At 37.9% G+C, this 12,171-nt stretch overlaps 1 protein-coding gene across 1 annotated transcript in view; it reads left to right on the top strand.

Annotated features, from left to right (window-relative positions):
* Window positions 1–7,013: 7,013 nt before the first annotated feature.
* Window positions 7,014–12,171, top strand: part of chrnb4 (cholinergic receptor, nicotinic, beta 4 (neuronal)) — a 38,285-nt gene continuing 33,127 nt past the window's right edge. Inside the window, exon 1 of the mRNA XM_084125176.1 lies at window positions 7,014–7,279. Within this exon, the coding sequence (XP_083981302.1) occupies window positions 7,177–7,279 (103 nt within the window). The 5' untranslated portion in view covers window positions 7,014–7,176. The remainder of the gene's footprint in view (window positions 7,280–12,171) is intronic.

Raw genomic sequence — 12,171 nt, 5'->3', positions numbered from 1 at the left:
TGTGCTTTGCCTTTATTCTCGGCTCCAGACAATTATGATTTTTTTATGTAGTGTTTTTAAGGCTTCTGTTCCCTGTCCTTGACCTCTGCTGTCCGCCGGCCCTGTAAAACTGCACTTACAACACTAACGGTCTCCATTCTGGCATTTCCACAGAGATAAATGCTCTCTATGAATCCAGCGGACTTGTAAAAATTTTACAGGTTGTATAAGAATGTGTAATAGGCCGATGCTAGAGCTCAGTTCTGCATGCTGTGAACATTAAACACGTTCTTTCACCTTCAGAACGGGACAACACAAGTCTTTCAGAACATCCTTAACCAAATGTTCAATGAGCACGTGACCCTTTGTGACAACATGCCCCAGTTGCAATAGGCTATAAGGGGTGCATTGTCAAAATAGAGATCTCAAACCACTATTTTGGCAAAAAAAAATATATATTGTAAAGGATAAACAAACTCGTGACACCCTAACCTGATCCTGCTGGTGTTTTACTGCAGGTGTGGGGTCAGGGCGGGTCAAAGGTCACGGCTCGGGTGGAAGGCAGGTCACTCGCTCTGACCTCTGACCTCCTCAGATGACGTTTCCTACATCACCTCTTCTCTTCTCTCTCCAGCTTCACATTTTGAGTTCAGGAACACAGTGAGACATTCTGAACGGGACATCGTGGCAGTTCTAGAATAAAAGTACGTGCCGCAGCGAACAGATGGACTTTAGTGTCAAAGTGACTTGTAATAAGGTGCATAAATCATATTAGTGGCAAAAATACCAGTTTTACTTGCAATATTGGGTAAAACTGAATAGACTAATTAATGTCCCTAATGCCCCAGACAGCAACACACTGTAGTCCGGCCCACATCTGGGACACATCTGGGACACGACACTCTGTTGCCGTCGGGGAAATCATAATGTAAAAAATATTTCCAGATAAATGGGGGCATCTGGAGGGTGTAGTTATTAATATCACATCATCAGCCGTTCATGTGTGTCATAATGACTTCAGATGAATGTCATGGAGCTGTGATTGATTTATAATTACTGTAAGAGAATGTTGCTGATTGCAGAGGAGATTCCGTCTCACGTTTCTGATGTTATAATGATCATTGGTCTCTGTAAAATATCTGTGAAATGTATAAATGTAAAATGCATTGCTTTTATAGTGTTATGAAACGATTGCTAGAAGGTTTACAAAGAAAATCACACAAACAGCCGTAGGCAAAGTAACTTATAATGAGGTCCATAAATCATCATAGTGGCAAAAATAACCGTTTTACTAACAGAACCCATGTGGAAGAATATATGTCCACGACGCAAATTATAATGTAAGTGGTTTAACAATATGTGTGTTCGGGCATCTGGAGGGTGTAGTGATTAATATTTAGCATTTTACAGACTAGGAAGAAGCATAGCAGTGTTTTCTCCAGTTAAGTCTCTATTGATTAGTGCAGTAAGGCTCTTTGGAAGACGCGTTCTCTTTATGTTCAGATCCCTAAACTAACACTATCAGTGTCCTCGTCTCTTCCCTCGCTCCGGTCAGAAGCCTGTCTTCTCCAGCAGATCTCCTCATGTAATCAGAGAGCTCGGGGTAAGGACACCCGTGAGGTTTGATGTGTGTGAGAGATTTAAACAGTCGTCTCCGGCTCCATCCAATCACACACACATGCTGATTTATCACTGAATGAACTCGAATCTCAGAGGATCTGACGTTGTGTTTGACATTATGTTGACATGCAGGAGAGTTTAGTTTTCTGCACAGCACAATATGACTGAAGCCCAGTTTATTTAATTGTGCCATCAATGGTCTGTTATTATATCAGCTGTAATCCTTATTGCAACAAATACAGTTACAATTACAAGAGCTATGTTGCATTGACAATGTATAAGAGCCTTAAGGTGACATATTATGCCCCTTTTCACAAGATGTAATATAAATCTATGGTGTCTGTGAAATTTCAGCTAAAAATTCCCCCCAGATCATTTATTACTGTATAGCTTGTCAAATGTACCCTTTATGTGCGTAAAAACGCGCTGTTTTTGTGTGTGTCCCTTTAAATGCAAATGAGCCGCTGCTCCGCCTCCGTTCAGAAGAGGGCGGAGCCTTCTTAGGAGTTTGGAGTATAGGTGTGACATCAGTAGCGAACAGCCAATCACATGCTGAGGAACAGTGAAATAGCTGTCTATGAAATAAGTCTTAGATGTGAAAAACTCAGAAAACCAACTTGAATGCGCAGTGTCACGGAGTCATCAGTAACACCTGCCACACCATCAGCGTCCAATCAGCCGACTCCGCCCATCCGCTCGTCATCACCAGAGTACTGACTCACCACACCTGCACCACCACCCATAAAAACCCACACATCCCTTCACTCATTGTCTGGTCTCGTCAGAGATACACCCGACTCTCTTTGCTCTTATATACTTATATACACCCGACTGTCTTTGCTCTTATATACTTATATACACCCGACTGTCTTTGTCTCATCTGAATACCCGAACTCTGATCTGTCTTCAGCCTACTGCCATCTGTCATCCGTGACCGGTCTGTTCCTCCTGAGTCCTCCCGTATTCAGTACAGCAAGTATCCCAGAAATACCATCTTTACATCCCTCTCAGAACAGCCATTTCTCTGCAAGCTTGTGCTCATCCATCTCCTGTCTTCTGTTTGCAAATAAATATCAACTGACCCTTTTATCCCGTTGTCTCTCTCTTCTGTCCGTGACACGCAGATTATATATCACATAATTCAGACTTTATAACTTGCAATTCTGATGGAAAAAGTCAGAACTGTGAGATGAAATGTCACAATAACCTTTTATCTTTTTATTCCATGGCAGAAGCAACACTGTAAAAGAAATTCCGGTATTTACGGTAAAAAACTGGCAGCTCAGGTCACCAGAAGTTTACCGTAAAAAATACGGTAGGAACATTTTAGATTTTACAGATTTAAGTTAAATTGACAGTAAAAAGGCGTATTTCATTATCTGATGTAATGTTAATTTACCAACCTACTGTAATACTTATATCTGTTTTGTACCACTGTAACACACTGACAACGACCAATCACAGCGATGATAAGAGTCACATGATCAATCAAAGCTCATCACAAGCAGCTTTTACACAACCTGAGAGGGACTATACTAATATATAGAAGCTGCACAGTGTCATTCACACACACACTAAACACTATCACGGTAACACACCTGACATTTAAAAAATGCAATAAACATTTAACAACATCAGATGTAACATAAAACTCTAATGTACACAACTGTTTAGAAAAAACTAAGAAGAAACATATTTTCAACAAAAATACATCAAATGTGACGTGTCACGCAGGGAATTCTGGGATTGTCAATTTACAGTTTTTACTGTAAATTATACAATTACTTGTTTTTACGTGCACTTACAAAAACAGTGTTTAACGGTGTTTTACTGTAAAATTACTGCAGCTATTACAGTTATTCACCGTAATACGGAAACTTTCTGTTTTAACCATTTAACAGTTTTTCACCATAGCATTCTTACAGTCTTTTACCGTTAAAATCACAATAATCTTTTACAGTGAAGCTTCTACAGTTTCATATTAGTAGAATATGCTGCAATGTGTGTGAGAGCTCATGCTCATATATACAGTAGTACAGTAATACAGTAAACACTTCTGTCCTGTGCTGATGATGAACATCCAGAACTGAGATATGAAGAACACTGCTAATGCTCTAATGCTTTTCAGGGACATTATCATTGTCCAGAGCATTTCATTGGACAAAAAGTCATCAATAGTTTCGGTGTTTATTTTGAGTCATCAGCCACGCTAAAGGTTTACATTTGCTAAAATTTGTAATGAACTTTCAGGAGTATTCCAGCGGACAGGGAATGTCCTCTCGAAGTTACGCTAGAAGAACTGAACACCGCAGATCTCGATGTTGAAGACCTGGCAGAGTTTAAGCAACAGGACGTTTAGCATGTGTTTCTCTCGTTCACAGAGCATGTGTGAGGCGACTGATCTGAGAACTGCTGCTGTTGCAGAGTGTGTTTCAGCGCTAGATATATCAACCGGGCAGTTCATTACCTCGAGTGCTCCTGATCCTGAGCTATTGATGAAAGCCTGAGATCTGACCCGGGACGGGAACATCCGCGCTCTCCCGCACTGTACAGTTCTCTCTGTGTGCACATGCATCTTTATGATTCGATCGGGGGACTGAAGTTAAAATAGATTATGTGATCAATAAAGACAATATGCATACTGGCGGATAAGCAGCATGTGTGTATGATTACAGTCAGATAATAATCGATGGACAGCAGCAGTGATGATCGAGTGAGGTGATGATGGTCTCTGGTGCTCTTCGCTCATTTTTGGCCGAAAAATATTACATTTGTTTTTTTTTTAGAAATTCTTTCTTCAACGGAATGGTACGAAACTTGGTAAAGGTTTTGGCGCTTGCTGTGTGAACACACAAAAAAATCATGGACATGATTCAAACAGGTTAAATGGTCCTGAAATAAATCGTCACACTTCTGAGATGAGTTTCCTCTAGTGGAAGCGTTTGGTACTGCAGCCGAACAAACTCACTGAGAGATCATTTACTGAGATATCAGGCTCAAAACACAAGTTGTTTTATGGCTTTGGTTTTCTCACAGTTTTAGAGTAAAACACAGTTTTGAAAATTTAGATTTCATAAAAAATTTAAAATAGTATTTTTCCAAATGTTTAATAACAATAAACATAAAATTATGTAACTTTTTTTAAGTTAACTTTTTACTTTTTTACTTCAGCAATAATCTGCCAAGTGTCATCTTTGAGAAGAGATCAAACTGAAGCCTGTGCTTTAAAGCATTCAAGATTTAACACAGTTTAAGTTGGAAATTTAATATGCCCAAAAAGTGAATAAATGGATTATAAATACAGCGTAAATATAATTTAGTATAATAAAATCCCCTAAAAATATTATATAAACAATAAATAAAAAACATTATCGAACTAAAATATAGTACATTAATTTTTATTGAAATAAAAATGTTAATTTGTGTAATTTCTGACCGACAGGCGACGAGGGTTCAGAGAGAGAGACATGCAGACAGACGTACAGAAGTGGTTCAGTATAACCAGTCAAACATTCTCATTCTGCTGGTAAAAGCGTGATTATCTATTCATTTCTTAACCCCAAACGTCTTACATTCCCCTTTAAATTTGAAGCGCACTGATCTGGTGAAGATTCACGCGGAGAGCTTTGGAAAGTTTGAGACGTAACGTGTGCAGAGACGCACTGAATGAACTGAGGTCGTAATCTCCTAATAACTCTTCTGCAAGTGTCCACTGAAGCCCACTTCATATTTCTTAAGGTCCACTATTACATCTGTTCTTCTCACCTGTCTGATCATGATTAAAGCCCTCATCTACATCTCTCCTCTGCGCCGGAGATGGATGGAGCCATTAGGCCTTTAACGGGTTTAAAGATTACGACTGAAACACACTGATGAGACGCTCCGTCTGATGAAGCTCTCATGACCCGAAGAACCTCCTGAGATTCTACGCGATGTGGACCTGCCGATGAATATAATGAAATTCACAATTTGCGCAATTAAAACATGAATAATTGTAATTATGTTCATGAGATCATGCATTCTCCTTTTGCCATTCTAATTGCATAATAATTAAAATATTTAATATAAGGTTATAGTATATTTTTAATCATGTTTTATTCATAATTAATAATATTTTTTATTTTATCTTATTTTATTTATTTTATTGCAGTAATACTGGAAAAGTCGTGAAACTGCAGATTCTATGAAACTGTTATGTGTGACATTTTAAAGTCATTTCAGAGGATTTTTATCCAGAGTTTCTGGCTAGAAGATCATGGTTTGTTCGAGGTCCTGATCCATAATCCTGTGTTGTGTTGTAATGGTCTGTGTGTGTGTTGTGTTGTAATGGTCTGTGTGTGTGTTGTGTTGTGTTGTAATGGTCTGTGTGTTGTAATGGTATGTGTGTTGTGTTGTGTTGTGTTGTGTGTGTGTGTGTGTGTGTGTGTGTGTGTTGTGTTGTGTTGTGTTGTGTTGTAATGGTCTGTGTGTTGTGTTGTGTTGTAATGGTCTCTGTGTTGTAATGGTATGTGTGTTGTGTTGTGTTGTGTTGTAATGGTGTGTTGTGTTGTGTTGTAATGGTCTGTGTGTTGTGTTGTGTTGTAATGGTCTGTGTGTGTGTTGTGTTGTGTTGTGTTGTGTTGTAATGGTCTGTGTGTTGTAATGGTCTGTGTGTTGTGTTGTGTTGTAATGGTCTGTGTGTGTGTTGTGTTGTGTTGTGTTGTAATGGTCTGTGTGTTGTAATGGTCTGTGTGGGTTGTGTTGTGTTGTAATGGTCTGTGTGTGTGTTGTGTTGTGTTGTGTTGTGTTGTGTTGTGTTGTAATGGTCTGTGTGTTGTAATGGTCTGTGTGTGTGTTGTGTTGTAATGGTCTGTGTGTGTTGTGTTGTAATTTTCTGTTATTAACAGGCCTGTAAAGTGTATTCTACTGGTCATAATTCTGTGCTGTTTTTTCATTGCTGCAGATTAACTGACACACTGAGCCTCAATCAATCTCTCAGCGCTGAAGTGTAAAACACACGCGTGTGTGTGTGTGTGTGTGTATTGGACCCTATACTGATTTTCACATTGACAGAGTTATGGACAGAAAACACTGAGTCTGAGATATTCTCCAAAGCTCTTCTTTTGTTGCTCACAGAAGAGAGAGTCACACTGGATCGACACTAGCGTGAATAAACGACTGATTTTTGGATAAACTGTCCTTTTAAAATTAAATAAGAATTGGCTTCTGTTTCTATTTTGTTCTAAATTAAATTAAGCTTTTATAGACCAAATCAGAAATGTCCCATAAAATCTTCAGTCTTTAGAAAATATGTATTTCTGCAGCCGATACTTCTAAGGCATGACCCTTAAACGCAAAACTGACTTTAAAAAATGAAGCTAAAAACTGACAGCTAGTATAGCCCCGGTGTCCTGAGCGGCGGAGACGCGCAGAGTGTGTGTGAGTGTGTGTGTGTGTGTGTGAGGCTGATGCAGGAGAGAGTCTCTGGATGCCTCGCACGAGACACACGCGCTGCCGGTTCCGTGGATCATCATCTTCATCATCTTCATCTTCATCAGTGTGTTTGCTCTGTGTTGTGAACTTCTGCTCCTGATCGCGATGTTTGAACGCGACGGAAGAGCCGCGACGCGTCAGGAAAACACGCGCTCGAGCATGACGCGCGCGCTGCCCGTTCTCCTGTGCGTGTTCACGCTCATCAGAAGTAAGTGCTTTACCTTCAGTTACTGTTAAACGCGCTTGCTTTGGCTTTAGAAATGTCTTTTTCCTGAGTTATTGCTGTTTGTAGAATTGTGTGACGACGTGATTGTTGATTTACTGGGATGCCAAGATCATTCAAATGATGCGCGTTCTGCTTAAAACACTACCATTCCTGTTTGCTTGTTTGTTTGACCGGATGCTTTTGAGCATGGCATCTTGCACTGTTTTTTATTTTTTTTTTATTATTTCTTTTTTTTTAATAATTTTTTTTTTTTTTTAGGTTTGTCATTAAAATGATGTGCACTCGCATGAGATGAAGACGAGATGAAGAGTTTTAGAAAAGTCTGTTTTTATTCTACACGGTCGCTCCCATATTGAGGTCACATGACATGACCATGCCATCCAGTTGAGTTACTAATATTCATGACAATCATAATGATGTTTATTTTACCGCACATTCAACTATAGTGTAGTAGCCTACAAGACACTTTACGAAAGGTCAAAGTAGCTACTTTATAAGTATAAATATAAAACCTAATGATTGACACAAAGTCCAGTGTTATGAAAACGTTATTACTGACCGTTTTTAAAACATTTTAAATGGTGTAGGATTTTGCACCAGTTGCATGGCCCTGATTATTAAATGAATATCAGCCATATATGAGTGAAACGCTTCAGGAACAAAAACAAATGTGGGCGGGGCTTGATTGTGTCTGTGGGGAATTGATTGGCTGGTTGGATGGTTGTGGTTTGCTATTGGCTGATCTCATGTGAGTGACAGGTTGCCCCGCCCTCGTCATCAGAAAAGAGATGCTGCTGTTATTCTGATTCAAGATTATTAACACAATAATCATGTGCACCAATAAATCATTTACAATAAACACTGCAATATTCCATAAAACGTGATTTCACAGTGACTTTAAGATGTCAGTCTGTTATAGTGATGAGAGTGAGGGCCGTTTGTCTGTTCGCTGCTCAGTTGTGTGTGTTCAGTCTCTTCTCTCGTAAAACACTTTCACACATCTGACATCCGTGTTCTCTGGCCTCATCACGGCCTGAACGGTGTATTAGCACTGGAGCGTTTGAGTGTTGGAGGATCAGTGCCGTCCTTCATGTTCGTCAGCAGAGCCGGCGTGGCTGGGCTTGGGCCGTGTTCCTCTGCTGTTGGGTTCTGGGTAAAGCTCACGCGAGAGGAGCAGTGAAGCCACGGCTCAGGGCGACTGCACTGTGAAAGATGTTAGGTGCTGTTTAGGCTACTTAAAAAATGATGGTAACACAATGAATTTAATATTTTTAGTGAAATTAGCTTTTTATATTATAAGTTGATTCTCAAAAGTATGTGATTTAGAGTGAATGGAAATGACTTGTTTATATTTGACTGAGTTATATTGTACATTTAATAGACTGCTAACACAGGTTCCTGCACTGGCATTAGCAACATGATTCACTGTATTATACATGAGTCATTCCACGAAACCGGTACGATTTGAGTCCCTCTGAAGTTTTTAAGTGTATTTTACCTATTGGGTCACCAAAATCTATTCTTAAAAGCTTTTTGTATCAATTGAAATGTCTCCTTTAATAAAGTTTAAAAATAATGACATACATATTATCTTTATATTAGAAATTATCTTGTTTTTCAGTTGACACCACCTATTTTGTCATGTCCCTCATGGCCTTCTTTGAAAGTGTACTTGGAATATGAATAATATAATTAGAAAAAAGTCCATACATTTTGCCATTCCCATGAATATCTATCTGTGCTTTTTTGCTGGTAATGTTTTTTTTCTAAGTAAATTCATGATTATTTATTAAAATCACATTATTTAGTTCCGTCCCTCAGTAATCCCTCAACCCCGTTACACAAACCATTCTCCCCCATAAAACTAATGAACAGATCCTTATATGTGACATCAATAACATGAATTAACATCATAGAAGTCTTCTGAACAACACTGTGTGTAGACACAGGCAAGTTACCACCTTCTTTTATAACTATAACTTATTTAGAATCTGATATTGTGGTCGTCAAGCTCAACGACTCAACCCCGTTACATCAAATAAAGATAGAATTCTATTACTTGTGAAAATTATCTTTGTTATTTCAAAAATATACATGATTTATTAATACAATGAATGCCATGTACTCTCTTGTTGTTCACTACATGTAGAGCAGTGGCCATTTTCAAGCAAAAAATCACAACCCCGTCACACTCAACCCCGTTACTTTTTTGCCACGAAGCGCGCGCACATGCAAAAAAACACACAAAAACATGTTCGCACAGACACACAAACACATCAAAAAAGCACACAAGTAATATGTTTTATTTTGATGACCTATTTAGTCAGTTTATAATGTTCTAATGTATTTAAAGTTATTGTTGTTTTTCCTGCAGTCGGGTTAATAAAACTGAGTTGCAATTGCAATTTATATGTTGTTTTTCTTGGTTACATAATGAAATACAGTGGTCATAGAAAATCTTTCAGTGAATTTGAGAAAAAAACAACGATGTATATGTTTAGCTGTATTTGTCTCTTCAACCCCGTTACCATCTTCAACCCTGTTAATCTTAGTCTCAACCCCGTCACACCTACATTTCTATTAATTTTTTTTTAAGTTTATGAATAAGTAATTTAATGTTTGTTGAACTTAGTCAGAAATGTTCAGAGCAATCATAAGAATACTGATTTTAGTTAAAATTCTGAAGTTAAGCCACATCTTTGATCAAAAATGATGAGGTTGCTGTCACAAAAAGTGCCCATTTCAGGCTTTAGTATAGCATAAGTGTAAAATTATATGTAAATTTTACATTTACAATTACTGAATTAGTGTGAGGGACATATGATTAGGAAAATGTTGATTTCATTACAAATATATTTTATAATCATATTCAGAGAGCTCCCATAGTGTCCATAACGGGGTTGAAGACTAATAGTGCCCATATCTTAAAATAATTACCAATAATAATAGGGATTTGATGCCTGAGGTGGGAAAATATGATTTTCTGGAAGTTAAACATGTAATTAATATTGTGGGTTGTTCAGAAAAGTAATACATAAAAGTAAAAAATCCAAAAATGTGTTTGTCCAAATCGTACCGGTTTCGTGGAATGACTCACATGCAGTTATTCACAATCTGACCATAAGTTCTATGGTTACAATCAAAACTTCAACATAGCAGAAACTCTTCCAAATGTCAAAAATAACTGAGCATTAAACATTAACTGGTGTTTCCCTTGACTCAAAAACACATAAAATAACACTTAATATCAATATTTACTCTCCATTTCCAGCCATATGCAAAGCATGCTGGGAACTAACAACGGTGTCTCTAATTAAAACCACATAATTGAAGTAATTCTCTTAAAATAAATAGGTAGCCTTTTTTCCTTAATTTTATCAGCTTAATCGGTTCCTCAATTCAAGCCTCAAAACTGCAAAACAGATTTCTTGAAGAAATTAGGAAAATGTATCTCTTGGTTTATTAGTGAAATGTTCTCGATATTTTCTGAACCAACATTTTCTTAATAAAATATACACAATATTTTTAATTATCACCTTAATGTTTTTTATGAAAATTACAAGACCCATGTTTCAATTTTCACAGTGTGTGTGTTACTGAGCGGCGTGAGAAGTGTGATCACACACTGATGCTCAAACACACACTGATAAACACACACTGATGCTCAAACACACACTGATGCTCAAACACACACTGATAAACACACACTGATGCTCAAACACACACTGATGTTCAAACACACACTGATGTTCAAACACACACACACACACACACACACACAGCTCATCACTCTTTCGGAATGACAGTGTTGCCGGAGTTTATATGACTTTTTATCTCTAAATATTGGATAAGATAAACATGGTAAAAAGAGTTGAGGATCTGGTATTTTGTATGCTTCTAGTTTTAGTCGTATAATAACTCTGCTTGGTAGTTGTGAAAAGTATAACACACAAAATATGTGACCATTATAGTGGCTTGGGTTACAGCACTTTAAAGTCACCATGTGATCAAAATGTTCAATTTATGTTTTTTTTATGGAATACTGCAGTGTTTAATGTAAATGATTTATCGGTGCACATGATTATTAAGTTAATAATCTTGAATCAGAATAACAGCTGCATCTCTTCTCTTCTCTGATGACGAGGGCGGGGCAACCTGTCACTCACATGAGATCAGCCAATAGCAAACCAGAGCCATCCAATCATCCAATCAGTTCCCCACAGACACAATCAAGCCCCGCCCATATTTGTTCTTGTTCCTGAAGCGTTTCACTCGGAAATATTATATAACATATATTATAATGAATAATTAGGGACCCTATGAAGGATCCAGTGTTTCTGCATCTGGTTTTGCTGGTTCTGTCACTGTAAACCAGCGTCAACGTTTATTCCTGTTTGTTCCTTTGGGCCTGCGGTTCCTTTCTCCTGCTGTGTTTCATCAATCACATTACAACGAGAGTGCTTACAGTGTAGCTCTGGGTGTTTCTAATTAATGCAGATCACTGCTCATTAATATTAATTCATCATGATTAAAGCTTCAAGACTCAGCAATACACACGTGTGTTTTATACCGCATTAACCGAGCGAGTTACACACACACTCTTTAGAGCCGCGTGATCCACAAGTGTAAAGCGCATCAGAAACTTCAGGGATCTGTAATAAATATTCATTTTATTAGAAGCCAATAAAAGCTCATTTGAGTGTTCCTGCAGTGCCAATCAGACGTGCCAAACAGAACACTGCGTCAGCATTATTTATATCAGTGCATATTTACAAAGAATCTGTTTGCACATGAGTTTTCAACTACTAATTAATTGTTACAGTGATACACTGGATGCATGAAAGAAGATTCATTATTTTCAGTTATTTTAGGGC

The sequence above is a fragment of the Abramis brama genome (genome assembly GCF_963993115.1).
Source record: "Abramis brama genome assembly, chromosome: 9".
NCBI classification, from domain to species: domain Eukaryota; kingdom Metazoa; phylum Chordata; class Actinopteri; order Cypriniformes; family Leuciscidae; genus Abramis; species Abramis brama.
This window is presented reverse-complemented; position numbering and strand designations above follow the sequence as displayed.